The 23,753-nt window shown below is 48.1% G+C and overlaps 5 protein-coding genes across 5 annotated transcripts; 2 read left to right on the forward strand and 3 right to left on the reverse strand.

Annotated features, from left to right (window-relative positions):
• Positions 1–1,156: 1,156 nt before the first annotated feature.
• On the reverse strand, positions 1,157–3,050 carry F5147DRAFT_637052 (uncharacterized protein). Its single transcript, XM_041432928.1, has 6 exons — positions 2,699–3,050; positions 2,511–2,637; positions 2,321–2,451; positions 2,108–2,238; positions 2,013–2,022; positions 1,157–1,954 (listed from the first exon to the last, which is right to left on the reverse strand). Exons 1-6 carry the CDS (start codon positions 2,964–2,966, stop codon positions 1,197–1,199), a joined length of 1,425 nt encoding a protein of 474 aa, XP_041291939.1. The 5' UTR covers positions 2,967–3,050; the 3' UTR covers positions 1,157–1,196.
• A 3,443-nt stretch (positions 3,051–6,493) lies between these two features.
• F5147DRAFT_218457 (uncharacterized protein) lies at positions 6,494–8,907 on the reverse strand. Its single transcript, XM_041428655.1, has 5 exons — positions 8,329–8,907; positions 8,200–8,279; positions 7,415–8,152; positions 6,975–7,355; positions 6,494–6,924 (listed from the first exon to the last, which is right to left on the reverse strand). Exons 1-5 carry the CDS (start codon positions 8,846–8,848, stop codon positions 6,661–6,663), a joined length of 1,983 nt encoding a protein of 660 aa, XP_041291940.1. The 5' UTR covers positions 8,849–8,907; the 3' UTR covers positions 6,494–6,660.
• A 4,923-nt stretch (positions 8,908–13,830) lies between these two features.
• On the forward strand, positions 13,831–16,684 carry F5147DRAFT_218489 (armadillo-type protein). Its single transcript, XM_041428656.1, has 13 exons — positions 13,831–14,260; positions 14,317–14,946; positions 15,006–15,199; positions 15,262–15,342; positions 15,398–15,560; positions 15,616–15,662; positions 15,715–15,784; positions 15,833–15,956; positions 16,013–16,187; positions 16,236–16,311; positions 16,362–16,459; positions 16,520–16,529; positions 16,578–16,684. Exons 1-13 carry the CDS (start codon positions 13,931–13,933, stop codon positions 16,596–16,598), a joined length of 2,019 nt encoding a protein of 672 aa, XP_041291941.1. The 5' UTR covers positions 13,831–13,930; the 3' UTR covers positions 16,599–16,684.
• A 663-nt stretch (positions 16,685–17,347) lies between these two features.
• F5147DRAFT_699099 (uncharacterized protein) lies at positions 17,348–18,255 on the reverse strand. Its single transcript, XM_041437595.1, has 4 exons — positions 17,929–18,255; positions 17,768–17,876; positions 17,560–17,715; positions 17,348–17,501 (listed from the first exon to the last, which is right to left on the reverse strand). Exons 1-4 carry the CDS (start codon positions 18,204–18,206, stop codon positions 17,451–17,453), a joined length of 594 nt encoding a protein of 197 aa, XP_041291942.1. The 5' UTR covers positions 18,207–18,255; the 3' UTR covers positions 17,348–17,450.
• A 3,348-nt stretch (positions 18,256–21,603) lies between these two features.
• Positions 21,604–22,843, forward strand: F5147DRAFT_837607 (uncharacterized protein; the record flags this gene model as incomplete). The annotated part of the gene is made up of 2 exons (XM_041444083.1): positions 21,604–21,889; positions 21,964–22,843. Coding segments are annotated over exons 1-2 (1,125 nt in total), but the record flags the coding sequence as incomplete, so codon positions are not given.
• Between the last annotated feature and the right edge of the window lie 910 nt (positions 22,844–23,753).

Genomic DNA, 23,753 nt, shown 5'->3' on the forward strand with positions numbered 1-23,753 from the left:
ACATAACCCAAATTCCAAACCGTGCGCTTGTGGATGCGATGTAACTGCTGCCGTTTGATACGCATTTTTGTCGGTGTTAAACTTTTGCAAATCGTGAAGTGCTCAAGACACTACTATCGTCCACCGAAGTTATTGTCTTGAACTTTTGATATCTTCGAAACACAGTAGTAGGAATTTCAGGTCTGAAAGTCCTCGTAGTGCGCTGCCATGAAGTCTAGTGAAATAACGAGTGCATAAGGACCTTTCGAAGACTTCGCAATGTTTTGGTGAGTCGACTGTTTCAATTGCACAGCAAGACTCCTTCCGATCTATCTAGACCAACATGGAGCGATCAATCATTTGGACTTACAAGGATAACGACAAGCTTTGTGGATCTCCTGGTGGGAGCTCAAGCGCTCAAATCCAAGGACGAGAGATCAATAATTCTAAATTCCAAATAGATATATAATTACAAAAATGTTTGTCCCAAAACTACGAGCTCGACGAAAGAAAGCCGCCGACCTCAACTCTGCAGAGACGCATCTGACCCAGCCACCTGTTGACCTGCTCAACCTCATAACGAGGCCTCGCAGCAAGCAGACCGGACCAACTTCATATTCCACGAACGTAACAGGCCCCTGCTGTGAGATACAAACGAGGGGCCTTGACTTGTTTGTGGGAGACTGTCGAGGTTGTCGAGTGTCGTTGGTTATAACTGGTTTAACGTCGCGCGCTGAAATAGGTGAGGAGCAAGAACAAGCGTCTTGCCACGATCGCGAGGGAGCTTCAAACAATATTTCTTGTGAAGCAGGACTGGTTGGTATGTAAGGAAACTCAAGTGTTGGGATTTGAAGAGAAAACCCGAAGAGCTGTATAGTTGCTGACAAAGCTATCTCACGGCTATCCTATCGGCAACTGGTCTTCAAGTGGGTATATATAGTTTACAGTGACTTCATCAGCATCGCGGTCGAGGCCAGAGGACTCACCGCCCAACTGAAACTCTCCTTACATGGCCGACGGAAATGAACCAATTCTGTATTTTTAAACTTTTTTTGTAAAAAAAAAACACTACCGGTACATGGGCGTAGTGACTACAGGTGGCACTGCAAATGATCGCCGTGTGGTCAACTTCATACGCATTTCTAACGTCACCCGAGGAGTTCGCCATCCTAAAAACTGCCGTGCGTAGCGCGAAAGCTATGTACTACAAGTACCTGTTACACAAGAGGTAAACCGTCACGTTTATAGATTTTGCCACCCTTCATGACAAACTGTATGCTTTCCGCGGATACCGCACCTTCGAAATCTGCCGCAAAGTTTCCCGGTGTTGCAATCAAGTCAGCAATAAACCCTCTTCTCACCGCCCCAAACGGTACCTCGTTATCACCAACAATCCTTGGGTCCTCCTTGAGATCACCTACCTGGGCGAGTCGGGTCTTTCCTGCCTCGCCTTCCCACATCCTTGATCGTATACACTCCCAGCCACCTAAAGTCGCCCATCTTAGCACCTTCTTCCAATCAGCACCCAACCGAACCATGAGCGAGAGCTCCAACGCATTGGCCCCATGAGCGAAAACCCCGGTATCACCCCCGCATGAAATATTGTCCAAGTCTAGTTCTAAAGCCGCCTTGAAAGAATTGGCAGCGCGATCCCAGAGCTCTCCTTTCCCCTGAGTCATGGTATAATATGCCGCGAGGGTCGGAACATATTTGGTTTTATGGCCTGCATATTCTTCAAACATTTCTACCGCAGTCGAATCAGGAGCGAACATATCATATGCGTGCTCAATGGAGTCCACTCCGAGACTTATCAGAGGTATAATGGTTGACCTATTCGTTGCATGAGCGGCGACCTTGACCCCATACGCATGGGCAGTGCAGATCATTGCCCTCAGCTCATCGTAATCGAATGTGGCCATGGACGCAGCCGCAACCCTACGCGAGACTTCAGAAGCCCGTGATCGAACGGCGTAGTCTAAGAAAGCATCAACGGAGATGACCGACAGATCTAATCCAAACCAGGATTAATTTACCTGCATAGATCTGTATATCGTTCCAATCATAACGGAAACGAGCGAGTATATATGAGCGCCTTGCCACAATTATGATGGCGGAACGTGACGATCACCTTGATCCAATCTGCCCCCGCGCCAATCTGCCTCCGGACGGCCTTGATACACTCTTGAGTTCCATCTGCTACATCGACGCCGGTGACATCATCGATACCTTCTTTGTTGACATAGAGGGAACTCTTTGGACCTGGACAGGCCCTCGCATGAGTCATATGTACGAGATGGAAAAGCACATGTATGAAAATACATCAACCAGCAAAAATACGAACCGTACGTTCCCGTGGGTGCAATTGCCCTCGTGACACAAAAATATCTCGGGCCGGGTATGAGGGCACCAGGGCTCGATAAACATTTGCGTAGCGCAATATCTGCGTCCCCTGCACCCTCGGTACCTAGATCACTAGGAACAGAACACCAACGTTAAACGGAGAACTACGCTAGAACGGCTGATAGACGCACCGCACTGTCGTGAAGCCTGCCATCAAGGTACGTTTAGCGTGCACCGTGGCCTTGATGGTGCGCTCGACGATGCTCTCTTTGGTAACCTGGTCCACCCATGAGGTCTCCGCGTACGGATGTAAGAAGACTGACAGCAGGTGGCAGCCTGAGATGAATTCCGATCGCGGAAATGAAAGTGATGTGCTTACAGTGAACGTGAGTGTCGACGAAACCTGGTAGTACCGTCAAGTGCCGTAGGTCTATTACTTCCCCGTCAAAAGACACCAGATTACTACCGATTGCTGACAACGGTGAAACATCCAGGATCATTCCAGAGTCATTGCATATCGTTATGGCTTGATTATCAAGAAGTTCGAGCGTGTATGGATCAAACAATTTCCCAGCGAGGACTATCTTGGTCGGCGCAGCAGGTTGTGCTTGGTCTTCTAGCGTGGGGGCGGATGCTGTGAGTTGCATTTATCTGAATGAAGTTTAGCTAGTGTTCGTGAGGCGTTCAACTGGGGAACAAGGAGCCCCTGAGAAATGACTTATGGAATTCTACGGAAGACAGGCCAACTGCGTGTGGCGGCCGGGAAAAAGGACAATGCCGCGACTGCTACCGACCATACCATAACTTACCATTTTTTCTCAAAGTGCCTATGATAGTGCGAGCTGTGTTGGCTCCATGTCCAACCTGCTTCGGGAGTTGCCGACGGAGATCATTTGTTCTCGAGGGTGAGGAGAACGCCTCATCTGCATATTTGATTGATGCCGTGGCACAAGATAAGTCACAGCACCAGGGCCCTATAGCAGTCGGCTCGCATCGTCGAAATGCTATTGGATGATGTCCCCCCAGTGTGCGGCTAGAGGTTTAGGAGCTGCCACGCAGCTACTTACAGACTCTCATTTTATTCCAGGTGCTTGGCGAGGTGACTTGAAGGATCGCCGTTTTTCGAAATACTTATAATACTTATTCAGTTTCCAGAAACAGACGACGGAGGTCCCCCAGATCTATTGGGTCTTGTAATATATAAAGAACATGGTATTTTTAGCAAGCGCGTGATGTGGGTCGTGGGGGTCTTGATAAACGCGGGGAACACAAGCACAGCAACTGGTGTTCTCGAGAATATCAAATTGGATTATGTTTCAGCGAAGAGCTCCAACGAGCTCCATAGGCGAGCTTCGTGGCGTTCTAGAGAGAACCTCGAGGTGTGTTGAATGAAACACGAGCATCGTGATACAAATGAGAACACCATAATATAATATTTTTAGCAGATATCGTTACCTCGAAACATTCAGAAGCTCATCATCAATACTGTCGGTTTTATGTCGGCCGCGGCTGACTTGAGACTTGTGCAGGGTCAACGACGATCTAGTGCCCGAATGTGCAAATGGAATTGGTGACGCATCAACGAAGTCGAAGTGCCCCATGAGAGCTTTGTGGCGTTCCGAGCTTTGAAGAAGTCGAAGTGCGATAATCACAGCTCAATACCCCAGGTGATTAAATGTGGTGCTTGGCAACCATGAAAGAGAACTGATGATTCAAGTAAGTAGGTCTTTCTCCTCGGATTTCGCTAGCTTGTGTGGCGTATCGCAGGAAGTGAAGCTAATAGTGCAATGGATTAATGAAAGAGGACGCACTAGTACTAGAACTTCCAGCACGCGTAAAAGATACATGCGTAACTGATACCGTGATATGTTATCGATCTTCTGCCGCCTGCTACAAAGTTCAGCCTCCTCGTGCCGTCATTCCTAGTAAATACGTACCTTTTGTGGCCTATTACAAGAAGATGGATTAATATCATGAGATACGTGAGTACTAGAAGGGGATGCACGAGTAGAACTTCGGAGACGCGCGAGTACACCAGACACGGCGCAAAAGATACAATGGAAACGGCAAGTACGAGGTTGTCCGTCTACACAGCATCTTTTACACGCATCGTAGCGTACCGTGTATGCTGTATTGGCGTCATAGTACCATGATGCCAATCCATCATACACATTTCACGCATTTGTACGTACGTACAGGCGGCCGGCGGTAGACAAATACCTGGAAAGGATTAGCAGATATCGCGTCTACTACCATACACAGCCAAGCATCTGCTGCGCGCATGGCAGCATACCTCTAAAGGGCATCCGTACGTACGGGCGTGCGCATGGTTCAAGATCGATGTTCCGCCGGGGGTGGACAGATCCGTCCAGAACTCAGGGTCGCATCTGTGCACAAAAACAGCACAAGAACTTTTCTGACCAAGTCCATCTGAAACTGTGTCATGAGTTTTTTTCCAACTCGAAGTCATCGTTCCGACCCACCAGTAGCAGTTCACTCGCATGGCACGGCCCGATCAACGCACGCACGCAACTGGAAACGAGGCTCCGAGTCGAGTTCGGAATAAAACTTGAACCTGCAGCTCATGTCCCGTACCGTACCGTACCTGTATGCATTATGAATCGCAGTTCCAAGGAATTTGGCCAAGCAGCATGGAAAGCGAATAAGGAACGAATGCGCTTAAAATCGTAGCTCCGACACGGCTTCGACTTCTTCTGCATCCAAATGGTAAAGCCTGAGAAAGTCCCAAGTCCCCTAGATATTACTCGTGAGATAAGACGAGATGTGACGTCAACAGGTAGCATTTTACTGAGTCCTGGGGTGCAGAGCGCTGAGTAGTCACTACTTGCGGCATGCTTAGTTCTCATGGGGATAGGGATTTTCCACAGTAACCTTCAAGAGGGAGAACGCGACGGCGGCTACTCGTTCCAGTCACTTAGTGCTGAGCCTAGCAGAAAGAGATGATCAGCGTTCAAACGTTGAATGACAGGGAACATTGACGGAACGCTACTTGTTCGTAAGTTACTTAGCCTAGCTAGGGATGATCACGATGATCACGATGAAGCTATTAGCAAACAACAATGAGATCGATGCCAGCTCGATGGCATGCCCTTAAGCTTAGTCAGGTCTAATTGGGGATTCCCCAGGATCGAGAATCCGCTGGGCAGTCACAGTAAAAGACACCAGAAGCGTTTGGTTTGGGTTTCTGACTCTCCTCCGAATCGGACATGTTAGCCTGCGAATGCCTTGTTTCAAGTTTCAAGGTACATATGGTCATACGCCGCTGACAGCGCCTGCGCAGAAGATCCTGTGCAGTGACGTGATAAATAATCATCGACATCAAACTTGAATTCAAAGTACTGGTAAGTACTAGTACTTCTCTCATGGTAACGATGGCACAAACACTTACCGATGCGAGATAAGTAAAAAAAAGTTCAAAGGTCAAGTCCAACTTCGAGTTAATTAGACGCCGGTCGGGTGCGAAGTCGCGACAGCCTCAGGTTGATAACTGAATACACGTTTCAATATTAATGAAGTACTTAGCTGGCATGACAGGCTATCCGAGTTTTATAAGACGCCGTGACCAGCGTGTGTGGGTAGCAGCGTTATGGAGCTAGAACACCGATACGAGTGAACTGTTCAGAAGCGAGTGACGAGGCAGCCCCGAAGCGTGTGCTCAGGCTGTAGATAAGATAAGACTGTCCCAAGCTCCAACCGTCCGCGTCAACGTGAACACAAGGACAAAAACATTGATTGATGAAGTACTAAATGAACAAGGTGTAAACTACAATTATGTAAAAAGGGGGAATGAATGGTACAAGAGTCTCGAAGTGTGCGTGCGCGAGTGCAGTAGTCAGTGTCAAAGTTGTGTATGGAAGCAATGCGATGTGAATGAAACAGTCAGCGAGCAACATGTGAGATAGTGGCATGTGTAAAACCAACCAAAACAGAGACGGGGCGAAATGAAATGATGACGAACCATGATATGTACGTACGTATATGTGCATGTAATTGCAGTGGGAAAAAAACGCAAGGGTATATCTAACACCCGCAGCGAGTCGACATCGTTGATGGTGATAGTACAGTGTCAGCGTATTCGGATGGAGCTTTGATATACAGCGCTGCAAGGCGAGGCGATAGAACGCGGGACATCGGGAAAGAATAAAGTTAGGTTTGTGGTGCGTCAGGTCAGGTCAATGGATGGCGTGGCGTGGCGTGTCATGTCTTGATGAGTGCTTTCTTAGTCGTGGTTCTTGGGTCCTGGATTGTCGGCATGCGGGGTATGAGGGGCCCTGGAAACCTCGGTAACGTATCGCAAACCCTCCTCTCCGCATCACCCCCTCACGACCCCTCCTCCCTCCTTGTCATGGCAAACGCACTCTCAAGGGTGGGGGTAACGGGGTTCACCTCCCCCAATGCCCGCCACGTCCCCACGAAATTTTGTCCTCCAACAATATACCCGCTGAATACCCACAATCCAAGTCCGACTGCAGGATGCGAGTACTGGTGTGCAGGGATACGAACGAGCGCGACGAGTCCGTCCCACTCGCGGACGCGGCCATAGAATTTGTAGTGGTTCCACGCCTGGCCATGTTGGAAATCGGTCTGTGAGGGATAAATTAGGTGGTAGAAGATGGGTTTGGGAATAGGCTTACCTCGCCGACGAGTGCGATATCAAGCACACCGTTACATTTCCTCTCCACACAGTACTCATCCTCGTCGCTCTCGTAGTCTGAATCTTCGTCCATCGCTTCAAAGATGTCGTCGATGACTGAATCGTACTGCGCAGAAGCGTCTTGTAGGAATTGACCATCATCGTCACCCACATCAAGATCAGCATCTGTATCGCTCTCGTCACCCTGAGGAGACCGCTCGGCCAAAAACTGATCATCATGCTCCCTATAAACGATATTGCACGTCCCGCGGTATTGACATCCGCGACAAGTAGCTTCGTCGTGAGAGTTTGCGAAGCCTGGGCGATAAGCTTCGTATGTGTATGTGCGATCGTGATGTTGGAGTTTGAGTTTGCCTTCGGACTGTGGTCAATAATCAGTATTAAGATCAGTATCACATCAGTGAAAATAAAGCGACTCACCAAATCCTCGTGTAACTGCATACCCCTGGGTATCCAAGCGTTCGAAATGCCATCATCAAACCCATCATCCGCCCCACCAGTTGGTACAGGGTCCTGGGGGTCCACGCAGTGATATTCACGGAGACGCATGAAGAGAGGGTAAGCGTTCAGGAAGAGCTGTTGTTCTGTGAATTCTTCTGGCATCTGAATGTGCTGTAGAATTGCGGCGAATGCATTATCGGTGGGGACCAAGATACGGCCTTGCCAGAGACCTGTTGCGGAGCCGTAGGTGTAATGAGTGTTCTTGAGGGAAGATCTTTGCATTGGATAGATACAGTCTGTGAGGCGGTACCAGTCGTCGTCGAGTTGGGAACTGGGAGTTGGGGTGGAGTCGGAGGCGAGAGAAGGGTGCTTGACGACTTTATGTTGGTTGAGTTCATGGACGTCTTCTTGAGTGGGGCCGATTTGGTCGCCAAAACCGAGTTGGAAAGCATGTTGACGAGTGAGTGGGAGATGTATTGGGATTCCGATAGGTGTTACTTGACGACGTGAGAAGAAGATCAACTTCGCAGCGGTGGAAGCGAGTGGGATACCGATTTCGAGGTCTGTGCGGTCGTAGAAGTGGGTAGTGTGGGCTCTGCCGGCACGGTAGATTGGGAAGGTGCCATGTGCAGGAATAATGGATTGACGGAGGTTGCCGTTCGAGTTTTCTGTGAGGGGCATGGTGAAGTGGTTGTGGGGAGCATGAGCTGAGGGGTACTAGAGGAGCGTTATGAGGTATACTTGGGCAATTGAAAGTGGCTTACGCGAAAGGGAACGATGACAAAAGGGAGGACGAGTCTGATTATCTCGTTGCGTCGGACAGTAGACTCGGCTTTTAGACGCTCTGATGGTGTTGTGTGAGACAGGCGTCGAGGAAAGATAGGAAGACATACCTTCTGTACTGGTGAACCAAAGCAGCCATAATGCAAGACAGTTGATGGGGGATTCGTTGGGCCAGCCATTTGTATTGGCGGAGTCTTCGTATAGGCGTTTGCGAACAAATTCGTCTACGAAATCTGGGAGACCTGCTGCCTCGAGGAGATGACGATTCTTTCCGTCATTCTCAGACATGAGTGCGAAAGAAGCCCAGAAAGCGTCTAGGACGGCGTTATCGTAGATATCTGCCCTTCTAATGCATTTTAAGGCTTGCGAGTACCATGCTAACTGGTGAGCAAGATGGCGAGAGTGGTGAGTACGAGCACCGAGTCGTCTGGCTGATGCGGCAGAGTTGAATCTATAGCGAAAGATGCGCGAGTATAGATGTTTATTTTGTGGGAAGCCGAGGATATTATTTATTTGTTTGCAAGACTGGAGAAGTGGGAGGATGAGGCCATCGTCTGAGATGAGTTCTAGGACGATATTCTCGAATAATTCTCGAGGTAGTTTGCAGAGGGAAGAGGACTGGACGAACATGATGAGGGGGGGGTATATTGATTTTTGTGTGAGAGGAATGTATTATAATATAAGTAGGTTGATATCTCCGTGATAACCCAGAGATCGGGGATTCCGATCCATTTCGTCATATGGGCGCCTGTCACCCGTTTTGAACCAGTTCATGAACGCCGTTTCTTCTCAACCAATAATAATCATCCTTACGTTTATAAACCCTTGTACCTTGCATACACACAGACAATTATTATCTCCGTAAGACCGTTATCCCGGCCCCGGCTCAATTTAGAGGCCGCATATCCACGGCGATCACGATCGGACCCTCCAGCCCAGTCTCTTTTCCCATTTCGGTTCACTTCTCGGTTCCTCTTCTCTCCTCCTCCTCCCTTCATTTCCGCCATAAAACATATCCTCAAAAAGGTATCCCCAGTGGTACATATGTCCTCTACTCAATCGACCCTATTACTAATTCATGTACTCGCCCAGCGCGTGTTTTGTCTTCATATCGCATACTCAGTATTACCGGTAATCCTTTTGGATTGGACACAACTTTGTATCACACTCCCTGAACTCTCAACATCGTAATCTATTTTTCTCATCTTCCTGGGCTATACATTTCATCCGTCTTTCCGCGATCGTTTCGTGCCTTGCTTGTATTTAACTCAACTTACCTTTCGCTCCACAACATCCAGCATGCAATGAACGTGTATGGCCCTCCTAGACCAGTTCTATGATCTCTGCTCCACTCCAGCTTGAATCCAGCACTCACCACTCCACATACACCATTCAACACCACCCTCAAAACTGACGCGGATCTTACTCTATACGGCACAGAATTAACTCTCAACTCCGCTATTCTCGTGGGCCTGGCCTCGCCCATCCCGACGGTGTCCCTCCACCGGGCTTCCAAAACTAAATCAATGTTAGAGTTGAGTTGACCCAAGTTAGGTGTCGTCATATCAGCCCCCATGCGCTCAAGTGAACAGCCCTCAGGTCCTCTGTTCCCTGGCTCGTGCCTTCAGTTCAATGTTCTCCCGCCCGTGGTATCATTTATAACTTTCCCTCGCGCTGAGTCCTCCTGAGTCGTGTTCTCGTGTCCGGGACGGGCGTACCGTCTCTTAACTTTAAGCATTTGCTTTAACGCCCGTATTTGGCGGCCCGGCCTGTGAATCCGTACACGTCGCAAGTCTTCCCTGGTTCTAGGCCTGATGAGTGAGATGAGTGGCGGGTGGAGCAAGGGTCATTTGGGTTTGGGTCGACTTTTCTCAGGGTTAGTAGAACGTTGAACCTTTTATCGCTTGTCTCTGGCTGTCACGCACTCGCGGTGTCTTGTATCTGGCAGGACCGGGATTTCAAATATTTGCTGATTCTTAGGATGAGGAGCAAGGCTGTCTTTCCCGTCCATCGTCATCTCATTCCCGTCCAACGCCATCTTCATCTCATTCCATCCCCATTCCATCCCATTCCCGTTCCCATTACTACATCCCGTTCCCATTGCCGTTCCCATCACCATACTATCTCACTGAAATCCTTTTCACATTCACGATATCATTCATTCCAAACCAAAGCCAATCTTAAATGCGCGTTTACTACTTCATCTCCGTCGAGCTCGTCTTCACCCATGCGCCATCCGTCCATGCATCGATCATTGACGTACACCCAGCCGCTATTGACGTACACCTCAGTCAATATCATGCCATTTTTGATTATTGATAATCGTCTTCCGAGGTCTAAGGATGTATGTAAAAGTATGTGTGTACCGTGACAGCTCTCTCAGCGTCTCCCGTTAGCGCCATCCACGCTGACGAGAACAGTTGTATTGTCTCTGTAGGACCGCAGCTATTCGGCACGTGCCGTGAGATACCCGTTACTAGGTCTAGATTCTGGGCCTTTAGTCTTGGACTTGTGACTTACCGCGCACAATCTGCTACTGATCCCAAAGATGCCGCAAGTCAGGTCTCCGTCACCCAAAACATTCAATCGGAACACGGAGTAATTCAGTCTTGGGCCTGAGGCGCAGTCTCTTGATATCCGTGTGAGTTGTGATCGTTATCATATAGTCCGCACCTGATGTGGCGTATTTGGACTGTGGGGCCTTGGCTATTTTCCTTTTTTCCTTTTATGCTTTTCTTCCCTTTTTTGTTTTTGTTTTTGTTTTCTAAAAACCTCCTTATGTGTGACCTTACCTATTGCCTGCGTCAGGTTATGTATGATGCGTACGAACGGGCCTTTCGTTTATGTATTGTATGATGAGATGATATCGCGTACCCTGTACCGACGGCTACACTGACTTTATACTTTCTATTACTAGGTTAGGGGGTATCAATATCGGCAAGAGCTTACCGTTATATGGCGGTCGTCGGTGAGATTTGCCTTGACCTGGATATAGTTCGTTGATGCCGTGACTCGCAGTGGAGATAAGTCTCAAGTATAGTATGAAGGCTAATTCGTTGTTTGTCCTTGTATTTGCCTTTAGTGCTCAGTCGTCGTTGACGTTTGCATTCTAGTAATGGGGGCGGTGTCGCCGTCGTCATTTATAGTGATGGTGGTAGTGGCGGTGGCGGCGGTGGTGGCGGCGACGGCCAACGTCGGACCGATGAGATTTACAGTCAGAAGGCTTCCTTCGAATTCGGTGTTCCCCGGAGTATCCTGTGTTCTGATTTGCTCGCGTGGGGGTGATTGGTGGGCTTGTACCTAGTCCTCTTACTGTTGTTTGGCGATGGTGACTGACCTTAGTAGAGACGCGTCGGCTCGGGGTTTTCCGGAGGTAGCTTAGCGTTTACCTGTTCAAACTTCGCCGCCATGACACACACGCTCCTATTTCCTATCTCCTTCCTTACTACTGCAAGGGCGGCGGGTCTTCCCGTGTGCGCACCCTGTTATTTGGTGATATTCTGATTTGGCTCACCGGGGATATGCGCGAAGGCTAAATTCATGTTACCGTTTGATACAGTTGTCGTTGTGCTATTGGACAAGTGTTCTTGTTTCTTGTTTGGCTCGCGATCGCGACGTGCGCTGTGTTGATCCGTGAGTCGCCACTGGGCGCGAAACAGGGTGCGTGGTTTTATCATGATGTGGGGAGATTGGTGGGCTTTTACTTTGGGGCTTTGGGCTTTGGGCTCATGCCTCAAGCTTCTATTGATGTTACTGACCGATGGGGCACTTATTTCTTGCGTTTTGTTACAGGCAGCTTCGACTTCGACTCGGGTTTTCCCGAGTACATATCATATGGGTTTGTTTTTTTCGTGTGGGTGATTGGTGGCTTCCTGTGCTACTGATCATCGATAGAATTGTCTTCGGTTCGGTATTTCCTGGGAGGGTTAGTTCTGATGGATGTTCACTCTCATGCTCCCGCTTCTTCCTTCCGGTGGAGTTTTCAGGATTATATTAAACCTTTGCTGAGTTGGTGGCTGACTTTGGATTCACACAGATAACACTTTCGTGTCCAGTTTTCAAACATTCCCAGAGTCAATCGATGGATGATGTTTTAATCTCGTCTCCAGGGAGATGATAGATTGAACCATCGTGCGTTGATGGATCAGATTATGGTGGTCTTCATGTCATTGAGGATTCCAAGTCGTCGGCGACTGTCAGGGCTATCAGTCTTTTCGGATTCAACAGAAGAAGTTTAATGATTCTTTGCAGAGTGTAATGCAAAAGACTCGTTTTAAACATCGTCTGTTGATGAGACTAGACTGGTGTTCTTATCGTCTATTCTGCTCTGCGAATCCATCCAGATCGGCGACTGTTGGTTTGTGTGGATAAGGCTTCCAGTGTCGGTCCTTCCCAGAATCGAGACGAGGTCTAACGATTCTTTGTAGAGTTGTCTGCAAAGACTGCTGGTCTTGTTCGGAGCTGATGAGACTCTTTCACCCGCGGAAAATGGTGAGCTATACTTGTCTCTGAACGACTTGTGACTGACGCTTGAGTTGGTTTAGAGATGCGTTAATGACTTTTGGCGACTAGTCTTTCCCGAGTCGATCGATGAGGTCTAGTGGGCCGCGGTACAGATCAATGGTTCAGTGAAGCGCTTGATATCATTCTCCGATGGGATCAGATTAGGCGGTTCTCTTTGTCAAGATTCTTCTCCAGTTTTCCTGCGAGAGGGACGTTTTATGACCAGTGACCTCGTAAGTTCTCCACACTCTGATTGAGCTCAAATCTCATATAATAGATAAAACTTTCTGCTATCGATCCTTCCAGATGTGACGAGGCGTTGTGGTTCGTTGTAGATATCGATCATGCCATGGTGTACTTGGTATCGTTTATCGGTGGATTGAATTGTACTGGTCTTTTTATATCAACGCTGCCTGTTGCCGCTGTCTATTCATATTATACCCAAGGACTTATCTTACGGTTTCTCGCATGATGCTGCCTGTTGCTGTTATCTGTTTGACTCGGACTTGCTTCACTTCAGATCATAGCCAAGGACTTATCTCGTATTGATGCTTCCCGCGTTGTCGTCGTCTGTTTGATTTGCTTCAGATAATAGCCAAAGACTTATCTTACGGCTTTTTTATTCGAACGCAGCCTTCGTCACTGTTGTGATTCGTTCTACAACACGGTTCTTTCCTGCAGATGTGTGAACGCACATTGCCGAGTGATTTGTACGCGTGTGCATACGGTACTTGTTGCATAGAAATCACAATATGTGTTCCAATCTGATGGTCTCTTTCAGGTCCCTTGATTCCTGTGCTTCCCTTGAGGTTGATTGTGATCTTGTGATTGATCGATGGTCTAGGCAGCATCGTACCGACTGCCTGAGGTCAAGAAACACAACTTTCCACAGCGCTTTGGATGTTGAATGGATGTGGTCTAGTGATTCATACGACGCTTTAAAAAATGGACCAGTGGTCGTACCTCCTATGTCCATCTAATTAACCGGGATTCTTGGTAAATGCCTGTCAATCAAGAGGTGTGGCGGGATCGAAGCAGAAGAACCCATTGCCAAAACGGGTCAAATCACGTCTGAAAATGGAATGTGACTGCTTTCCTTGACGTCGTCACAGAACGCGGGGTCGATGGGCACATAAAAACTCGTCGTCTCCATATTTCCCTCTTTCTTTGTGTCCACTATCATCCACAATCCTTCCCCCACCTACCGTCATGCAGAGTACCGATAATGCCCAGTCGTTCATTTCTTTTAGTCATGAATATAGTCCACCGCGTTCCAGGACCACTGCTGCGTCCATCTGGGCCCCTCAGCCTCAGCTGCTGGATTCGACGTGGCCAAAAACTATAGACTCCTTTTCTCGTGACGCTGAGAAGGAGCTGCAGCGTTCCGCTTGTGTCCCGAATGGCCGGAACTTCTTCGTCTCAGGTAACGGAAGTGAAGATGTCTTCGGTCCTGTCGGCCTTGTCGGTATGCCTCGCAAAAGAGACATAGGTGCGATCGGTGACGGTAGGAAAAAACAGAGTCCCGATTTTGACGATAGTGTGAGTCGATCTTATCGAAATAAAGCGCATATATGCTGACTAAAACGACTAACTAGCATGTCGAGCAACTCTTACGCGCTCTTAATCTGAACTCTCCCGCTCTTTATGCTCAGCAGCCTTCTCGTCCACAAATTCTCGACTCCAAGAATGTATCGACCGGCTCTCCGGATTTTTCTCCGAGCTCTACTGTATCTGCGCTTCTTACGCCTACAGATCTTTCTCCTGCGAAAACTTCTTTTGACTTGAAGATCAATCCACCTCATGAACTAGCGCCTTCGCACTCTACTTTATCTCCTTCGTCCCTTCTGTTTGACAACGGCTCGCCGTTGAGGGCGCACGAATTTATGTCTCATAATGTACATCAGCGTTTTTCTAGCGTTCCTTCTTCGAACCTTCTGCCTCCTAGCCCGTTGCCTTATTTTGAGCAGTCTTCTGAGAATTCTTCTCCAGCTTTGAGCTCCCAGCAGTTTTATGATAGTGCTTTCGCTCACCTCAACCATCCAGAACTATCAAGAGGTTCTTGGCGGCAACCACAGCAGCTATCTGCCCCTTCCGAGTGGTTGAGAGTAGAGGAGAAGCTTGGCAGCGACTATCCCTCTGGCGTCACGGTCGGAGAGAATTCTCTTAGGACTTCGCCGTCTCAGCCGTCGTTCCCACCTCGTCAAAACGGAGTTCATGCTCACGAGGTAAGACTATCTTTCGCCACTCTGTTTCCGTCGCATATGCACTTACGTTCCTTTCATAGCCGATCAACTTCCTTTCGCTTTTGCATCCATCATCATCTCCCCCATACAACGTATTTGTGGCACGCATCATAAAGTCATCTGACCAGCAGGCTTCTATCTTCTTGCAACAGAAGCTCAAGGTTGCCGATCTTGAGGAACGTCACAAGATTGTCGATGCTATCTGTGCACGCGGTTTCGAGATGATGTCACATCGGTTAGTGTGCTAACCATAGACACGGTCTAATTAAACCTGATATTGATATGCCTGACCGCTAGTTTCGGCAATTGGGCAGTCCAAAGATGTCTTGAAGCTGCGGCGACCCCCGAAGAAAGGAAGAAGATAGTCAACTGCATGAGGTATGCTCTCGGCTTACGGCCACCTTCGTTAAACAGCATCCTTAATTGTAAATAGGGGACGGGTCGTCGACCTTGCGACCAACTGTTACGGATGTCACGTCCTCCAAAAGGCACTTGATTGTGAGGAGGATATTCGCCTCCTGATCGTTTCCGAGCTTCTCCTCGGGGATCCTGCATTGACTTTGGTGAACAAGCACGCGTCTCATGTCTGGAGCAAGGTAAGAGATCCGTTATGATCCACATGCCGTTGAAACCTAACCAACATGTATCCAGATCATGGAATTGACATGGACGGCTCCCGCGCCTCCGATTTTCGCATTGTCAGGGTATTTCTTGCTGAAGGGTCAATACCGTTCTGACAAATGTATATAGCGTCAACAAGTCCCTTAAAGGGAAATGGGCGTCTCTCGCTTGCCACGAAACGGGATCACTCGTTGTCCAGGTGAGGATGTCGGTGCATGTCATATAACTCATTTCTCATGCTCTACAGCATGCATTTGAGAACCTTGAAGAGTCCGCTAAAGACGGCATCATTGATGAGCTGCTCAATCAAGGACCTACCGTGTTCGGTGAGATTGCAAAGAACCAGTGGGGTTCGTACTGCATTCAACACAGTAAGTGCTTCTACTATTACGGACCTCTTCCTGGTGTCTTACCGTTGCTTCTCCAGTTCTAGAGCACGGGTCTCCGAAACACCGTCAAATGTGCCTGGACCATATTATGTCTGACCTCCTAGATTATGCCACAAACGAACAGGGGTACAAGTCTGTTACGAAGGCTCTCAAGGAAACAGGACCCGAAACTCTAGACAGGATTGTTAAGCGAATGTGTGAACCTGCAAAGGGGTAAGAACTTTGTGATCGCTTTCTATTACGATACTGATCTCACAAAAGTGGCCGTCGAGCGATGATCGTGGACCTGGCGCTGTCGGTCACTGGTAGTCAACTGATTGCTAGCACGTTGCCTCAGGTACGCCATGTTGCCGTTAGTGTCTACTGCCAGCCTCATGTTCTTTGTAGGCGGACAAGGACCAGCGCACCACGCTCTATGACTGCATTCGCGGCCACATTGTGACCCTGCGCGGCTGTAAGACAGGGTCGAAGGTGATATGGCTCTTGTAAGCTTTATCTATGCGTTGCTTCCTTCTTTGTTGATGTGAATTCTGATCCGTCCGCAGCGATAGAATGGTTCGATCGTTCATTTCTATTTCTTTTTTTATTCTGACTCGTATCTAGCGTGCCTATTATGGCTATTGAGAGGATTCCCTGCCCTGCATTCTCTCCATTCCGATTTTTGACATCCACTGCAATATTCTCTTCCCATCTCGTCTCGTCTTCATCCACGGCGTCTTCGCTTCCTCGATCTGAAAATGTCTCTTCAAATAACAGGCAATACTTCGGTCAATACCTGGCTGGCCCATCTCCACCATTAATCTCGGAAAAGTACCAGAAAAAGCTCATCTGTCTCGCATTGCAATAACAAAAGCAGTTCTAATCGCATCAACATCAACATCAACATCAACATCAACATCATCAGTCTCAAGTCGCATTCGCAATTTCGCAACCGTAATCGTATACTACGCATCGCCGTCTTCATCTCAGCCTCACTTGCACGAACAATCTTCGCACTCAACTCTCTCGATATCGAATTTCACGCCTGCTTATTTGCGTCGCTATCCAATTTCCTCGCTTCTTTTTTCCACCATATATACCGTGCACATCAACTTCCGTTGTCAAGCCTCCTGTTTCTCCGCTCGCTGCTGCTCTCAGCACGGAATGGAGAGCGGATCATGTGCGTTAATCAATCAAATTTTCGTCCTTATGTCAAGCCAAGCTAGAATTCCTCGCATGATCCATCGAACAGCAGCTCAGTTCTATTGTAACAACTTCTTCTTTTACTTTTACCAATCCAAACGCATCATCGCATCTGTAACCGTTCTACACCCACCTTCGTTTGTAGCATCACTTTGTCGTCACTGTTGTCAACAATGTTATCAGTCATTGTCCAGTTATTGGACCCTTTAAAAATTCAGAGGGAACGGCTCGCAAACACGCGGCAAGGTCGTACAATATGATATATTATATGTCGAGCGACGATAGAGATTGTAATCAGTTTGGAACGACGGTACCATCTATCAGATACAATACGCCGTTCTGTGCCTGTTGAGTATACAATCAACAACGCAGAACGCAGTGCACAAAAGATGGCTAAACTGACCTCCTTCATCCCAATTATGCGCACTCCATCCTCCAAAGTCACCCGCATCCACTCAGGCGAGTCAGGCATTATGTTAGGAACAGGGTTGAAGGTAACGAGTTTCCCATCTTGCAGCGTTTCATACGAAACAGGGGCATCGGATAAAGAGATACGAGACTTGACGAATATATATGAGGGAAGATTCGACAGGCGACAACAAATAACTTACAGGAATGATGTGGGCCGAGACCCATCGCTCTACATTTCTCTTAGAGCTTTCATCCAACTCTTGTTCTGATATCCCAATACGAGGCTCCACTGGCTCCGGACCTTGGTGTCTGCCAAGCCACACATTGAATCACGTCCGCATACACACGATGTCATACTCACGGTTTATGTGCCAGTGCCATGACAGCCTTGTTCGTCGGTACGAGTATCGTAAACCAAACAGACTCAGAAGAGAATCTAGACGACAACTCCGTTTCTCGAGCATACGAGTAATAAATGCTCGCTGAAGACTCGATAGTCAGCAGGTCTGCGAGCGTGGGCTGGGAGCTGGTGAACGGTGATGCGATGGTTTGCGGCATTGGTGGAATTATGATTTGCTCCTGGAAAGAAGCGGATACTGCGAAGGGGAGGATGAATGCAAGGAGGAGTGATAGACGCATAGTGATGAGTTTGGTAACTGGAGCTCTGGAGCTTCAACGAAAGGGATCGAGGGTGGTCGGAAATTGCCGTAGTGCCTTGATGCCGGCCGTATGTGACGATCGAGCCGAGCGTAAACTATGGCCAAATTCATTTCAACTTCCATTCCATTCTATTCCTCTATGATCTGTCTATTCTGTCAGGGCCAGGTCCTTCGTAAGTACTAAGTAGTAATATATTTCGGTGCATGACGGCTGAAAAGACATTAAGAACGCCTCCACTACGATTCGCGTAAGACAGTAAATAGATTTCACATGATCTGACACGGACAACATCATCTCATCCGATCGGTTCGTTACAAAATCGATGAATTATTGATAGGTCCGCCTTTAATCGCAAACGCACAGAAATTTCCACCATTACACCATGTTGATCCAGTTCGCCGTGCGTTGTACTTCGCCACCGGTAGTCCAGTAGTATCATGATCATCGGCGTCCAGAGTCCTGGATGCACGTTGCGAACCCGCAGTGGACGACATGCCGCAAGTACGTTTCCATACTCTGTGGAGTCGCACTTTAGATGTATGGTCATCTGAGTACGGTTTGACGCCTTGAATGTAAGTAATTCTTACCAACAAGGCACTTGTACACATTAGAAGCGGTCGCCTTTGGCTCCGAAGCAATGGGCTGGGATATAGATAGAAGCCACGGCTAGGTGAATATCAGAGAGTTATGCAGGCTCAAAGTCCGAAATATCGAAATTTATTTTCCAGCGAACAAGTTGCGCATAGCCACGGCTAGACGCTACACGCAAAGTGATTTAATGAATAAGGTGGGAGAACGCACGCAATTAATCATACACCAATACTGATGAGCACTATGCGCTGAGAAATGTCCTCATCAGAAGCCGATGACTGCTTCGTCTCGATACAATGGTAGCTGTTCTGGGCGTAACCCGTAAGATGTTCGAACATGCGTCTTCGGTGCACGAAGACCTCCAACACCAAGCCGTGAAAAAAAGCTTGTCCGCATCTGGATCGTCGTCCTCCATTTTGGATTGAATTCTTCATGAAATGGCACTATTGATGATGGGATCCCACATGCCACTAGCATTCCAGCCCACACATGTGTTCGAAAGTCCACCTGGTATCTGCACGTTTATCACGGATACTAGGCTCGCCGTCTGATGGAATCGAACAAACTTCTGCATCGGTCAACTCGCGAGCTCGGGCATATTGATTATCCGTCCGTGAGTATGTCAGGACATTGCAAGGATCACGCCATGCATTGAGTGAGGTTATTTCCGTCAAAGATCAGATCGATCATCCCAGGGAAAAGGAGCATGCTATGTGTTAGTTTCGAGTCTTGACTACTATTATTCACACAGCTTTGTTGCTGGGTACACTGCGTTCGCTCATGGCGGAGACCCGTCGGTGGATGAGTACTCGTTGCCGTTGCACACTTGGCATTAGTGAGGACAAGGAACAGGAATCCATACTCTTGAGATGTGAAGTAGTGGAGGTCTCGACGGGAACGTTGGTAGTACTCTCTGTGGATGACTTTCCGGTGCTTCGCGGAGCAGAGACAGCATATAGGGCTATCGAACATCGCGGAGAGAGAACCAGGGTCGTGAAAGTTTCTCTATCTTCGATGATGGGGGAGATCCTTGTTCGAATGCTTGAACGCTGTCTCCTGTGACTGAGATGGTCATGCATAGTCATTGACCGATACGTTAACGTGGCGATTGGTCCAGATTCAATAGTTGAATTGGTAATTGAAACGGAATGTTGCCAGAAAACTGCTTGTCGTCTGATGTGTGTTTTGCTTAGTACACAGAAGTCATGAGGCGGGTATTCAACGTTCGCGCTCCAAACACTGCGAAAGATCGACACCTTGGAGGAAATTCGTCTTCGTGGAGACGCGGGTGCAGGACTCGTATCGTGTACCTATACAGCATAAGGTTGTTTTGAATTTCTCAGTAACACATTCTTATAGCTCACCGCACTATCCTTGAGTCATAGCGAATAGATGGTCGTCAAACCTTGGACAGGTCACAGAGGGCAGGATATGCGTACCTGATGGGACTTCAGATGCACCTGAGAGTAATCATTTGATCGGACGCGACTCAAGAGCGGGAAACAATGATCCGCAAGAATATCATGAAATCTGAAATCTTGTTCGTCTCCAATGTTAAAGGAAGAAAATTGCATTGATGGTCATGCACCACTTAGCTGAAGACGAGTCTGGCGGAATTATTTGTTATCGTGAATGATTAATGATACCTCTTGACCGTGCGACTTGCGTGCGACTGTGATTTTCTGGTCGCCGAGCTGGGCGACTCGGATGTGGTCCCAAGAATGTCTGGAGCATAGGAATCGGTTAGTGGAAAGTTGTTTATCTTTCAGTTGATCGTCACTAGATGAAGCTTGAACAGGGGATCTGAAGGTGATGGTATTATCTCGAAGGTTGCTCGAGGGACATACTCAAGTCAAATGGTTTATACTTGAAAGCAGCGTGTCACAGTCACTCATACGACAACGAGGTCACCGATGCGGCGTGGGAGTCCCAGGTCCGGGTGGTTTTGCCTGTGAGTCCCCTAATAATCGACAACCATGGCACAGCGGCCAGGACAATCTGCAGGGCCGTAGGATCTTTGTATGGTACCCTTACAGCTCACATCGACACAACGTGACGAGTTTAATGAATTTCTACTCCACGCAATTCGCCCGAATATCCTGCAGTCAGTTCGAAACTCGGACGAGAACTGCTGTCCCACACAGAGTCATGCCATGGTCCTCTCTCTCTTGTTCTTTCTTCGGCCACCGTTTTCTTCGAAAGCCGTGACTTGAAGAATATGCTTGAATGCCAGGAGTCCCCGTTGGGGACAATACAAGAATATCCTCAACTACAGACGATAATCTACGACGCCTGAAAAACTGGTGTTTTATCCAAACGCATTACTAACTCCTCTCACGGTCTGCCCTGATTGGACCAGGCCTAGGACACGGCCCTACCAGGGCTTTTGCCTAGGCTTTACTTTTGCGAAGCCCAAGCCGCCGGCTTGGCAGCGTAACCATAGGTTATGTAGATTCTCAACTACGACATTGATGTTGCCTTGTCCTATCGTTATCCTCACCAATATTGTCATTGATCAGAACCACCTCAACCTCATGTAAAATAGCATGTGCAAAGCTGGCCCTCTTCGACTCCTTGAGAGCCGCAAATTCAGCCGCAACATCATGAGCTGATATACTCTCTTGACTAGCAAGAAGGTCATCCGTGCTATCAGATCTAAGTTACATCTCCACGGGTCTCAGATACCCTGGAGTCCTACGAGGATCTGCCACCCTCTACGTGACCTGGCTTCCACAATCACACGTCACATTTGACAATGTCACAGGCATTACTGTGACATAAATCAGATAACCGCAACCTCATCTACGATTCGACGCACAACTAGTATGCATCAGGCTCTACTTGTCCCCGAAGTTGTCTTGCATATCTTTGCGCATGTAAATGAAATCGAGCAACCATCATATACATATGCCGCGAGACCATTGTCTCGACGAACTCTTGCAGCGCTTGCAACCACATGCAAAACCTTCTACGAGCCTGCAATGGATTTTCTTTGGTCTGACATGAATACGTTACTACCACTGCTGGGCTGTGTAACGAGGTTGCATCCAATGATATACCCTACAACACAGGTTAGTGCGGACGAGTCCACACGAGATCAATGTTCTTTTTTTCGTCCATTCGCTTACCGAACATCTCAACACAGCAATCCTGGTCTCGGGGCATTGAGCCACTATCTGAGCTCGAGCGCAGTCAATTTCTCCGTCATTCCTGCCGTGTGCGCACCATGAGCGTGTCATCTGATGATGATTTTCACCTCGTTCGTTCGTTCTCCTACGACACATGCGTGTTTCCAAAACTGCTTTCATTGTCCTGGGTGATTATATTCACAAGATACTTGCGCTTCTTCCTGTCTCCTACGCTGCGTAGCTGTTATATCGCGATAGTTCAACCAGATTTAGCTCGGCATTCTATCGGGACCCGCTGCCCTGCTCTGGAGGGCTTGGATATCGTGACAATGGGGGCCGTGGCACAGGCTCCACATCTGTCTGAAACCATCCGTTCATGCAAGGCGCTCGTACGTCTGCAATGTCCCCCGCTGAACTCGGCAGCATGGAAGCACCTCTCCACTGTCCCTACCCTTCTTAATATGTCGATATATCAAGAAAGCTTTTCGGGTTCCCTGTCCAGATTGGACACGCACAATCTCAGTTTTTCAACTTTCCTCAACGTTACGACTCTTCGTTTCTGTGGTGCACCAATCACAGACGTCATCGCAGTCATACAACATTCAGAATTCCCCTCGCTAAAAAAATTTGAGTTGGTCGACCAGATTTTACCTGGGGCAGAACTTCTACCGCTTTTACGAGCGCTGTCACAGTGCAAAGCATGCGATACCCTTGAAAACATTGCCATTTCCGACGATGATCCAGAAGTTGATGAGCCCTCAGCCGACTCTTTTGAAGTGACTAGGGAGCTTCTTTGTTTCACGCAGCTGCGATCCCTTCGGCTTTATGTTCATTGCTCCATCAACCCTGATAACGTCTCTCTTTTCGAAGCCATGTCAAGTTGGCCCCAGATCCGCAGTTTGTCGTTTTTCGACCCGCATCATCGACCACCTAAAGTTACTTTCCGCGGAGTATTCGCAGTGCTCAGTTAATGTCCCCACTTGCATACCTTGCATGTAGAAATCGATGTCGCGAACATTGATATTAATCCTAAAGCCGAGTCATTTCAACACACCTCCTTGGAAAGTATTGGCTATTACTCCTCTCCGGCAGTAAATGCTGAAGCTGTCGCTCGCATCATTTTCACCATGCTCCCCAACGTTCAGCTTGCGGACACTTGGGGCGACGTTAATACCCATCTCAAATCCCTCAGAGCTTCTTCCAGTTTGCAAGGTGCAGACGGTGGCTAACACGAGTGAAGAGGCATAAAAAGGGCAAACAAAGGCGACGGTATTATTGATTCGCTTGACCGTGGTGAGGACTATTCATGTAGTTCCGATGATGGACACAGAACTAGTTTAGAATCACGCCTCAGATCTCATTCCTATTGACAGTGAATTTAATTTTCATCGTACGTATCACATACTAAGACCATTGTTTATTACAACCTGTAGTCTCAAACATTCCCTTCACAAATCCTGACTTCAAATATCCGCTGGCCCTTTACGAGGATTCGCGGTGCTCGATCATACAACGCAGATCGTCAGAAAAGCCCTGCATAGAGGATAGCGCAGTGTCAATTGTATTCTGAGCTACGCCATTTGTCTTTTATATTTGCAATTTGACGAAAAATCCATGTACCTGTTCAGCGAGATATGCTAACCGCTCGTTTACCAGGGTCGGGCAAAGGCTCTGCCTCGTCGTTTTCACGAAGGCAAATGTTACATTGAGGTGTCGTCATCCCTCATCTTGTCACGGTGGCGTGCACGCCGCTATGTGTTTCTGATGAGGAGCTCCCATTCATCTTGGGCAGAGCTGAAAGAAGATC

The sequence above is a fragment of the Suillus discolor genome, assembly GCF_016758755.1.
Source record: "Suillus discolor strain FC423 chromosome Unknown F5147scaffold_33, whole genome shotgun sequence".
In the NCBI taxonomy this organism is placed as follows: domain Eukaryota; kingdom Fungi; phylum Basidiomycota; class Agaricomycetes; order Boletales; family Suillaceae; genus Suillus; species Suillus discolor.

What these genes read in the sequence shown, in the direction of transcription:
- F5147DRAFT_637052 (XM_041432928.1), bottom strand. Translation starts at nt 2,966, where the DNA reads ATGCAACTCACAGCATCCGCCCCCACGCTAGAAGACCAAGCACAACCT. An exon ending in CGTCGACACTCACGTTCACT is followed by an intron (nt 2,638 to 2,698) that starts GTAAGCACATCA and finishes ACCTGCTGTCAG; the next exon opens with TCTTCTTACATCCGTACGCG. An exon ending in GCAGGCTTCACGACAGTGCG is followed by an intron (nt 2,452 to 2,510) that starts GTGCGTCTATCA and finishes TTCTGTTCCTAG; the next exon opens with TGATCTAGGTACCGAGGGTG.
- F5147DRAFT_218457 (XM_041428655.1), bottom strand. Translation starts at nt 8,848, where the DNA reads ATGTTCGTCCAGTCCTCTTCCCTCTGCAAACTACCTCGAGAATTATTC. An exon ending in TTGGTTCACCAGTACAGAAG is followed by an intron (nt 8,280 to 8,328) that starts GTATGTCTTCCT and finishes CAACACCATCAG; the next exon opens with AGCGTCTAAAAGCCGAGTCT. An exon ending in TGCAGTTACACGAGGATTTG is followed by an intron (nt 7,356 to 7,414) that starts GTGAGTCGCTTT and finishes TATTGACCACAG; the next exon opens with TCCGAAGGCAAACTCAAACT.
- F5147DRAFT_218489 (XM_041428656.1), top strand. Translation starts at nt 13,931, where the DNA reads ATGCAGAGTACCGATAATGCCCAGTCGTTCATTTCTTTTAGTCATGAA. An exon ending in CGTCTCATGTCTGGAGCAAG is followed by an intron (nt 15,561 to 15,615) that starts GTAAGAGATCCG and finishes ACATGTATCCAG; the next exon opens with ATCATGGAATTGACATGGAC. An exon ending in TTGCTAGCACGTTGCCTCAG is followed by an intron (nt 16,312 to 16,361) that starts GTACGCCATGTT and finishes TGTTCTTTGTAG; the next exon opens with GCGGACAAGGACCAGCGCAC.
- F5147DRAFT_699099 (XM_041437595.1), bottom strand. Translation starts at nt 18,206, where the DNA reads ATGCGTCTATCACTCCTCCTTGCATTCATCCTCCCCTTCGCAGTATCC. An exon ending in TCTCGGCCCACATCATTCCT is followed by an intron (nt 17,716 to 17,767) that starts GTAAGTTATTTG and finishes ATATTCGTCAAG; the next exon opens with TCTCGTATCTCTTTATCCGA. An exon ending in GCATAATTGGGATGAAGGAG is followed by an intron (nt 17,502 to 17,559) that starts GTCAGTTTAGCC and finishes TATACTCAACAG; the next exon opens with GCACAGAACGGCGTATTGTA.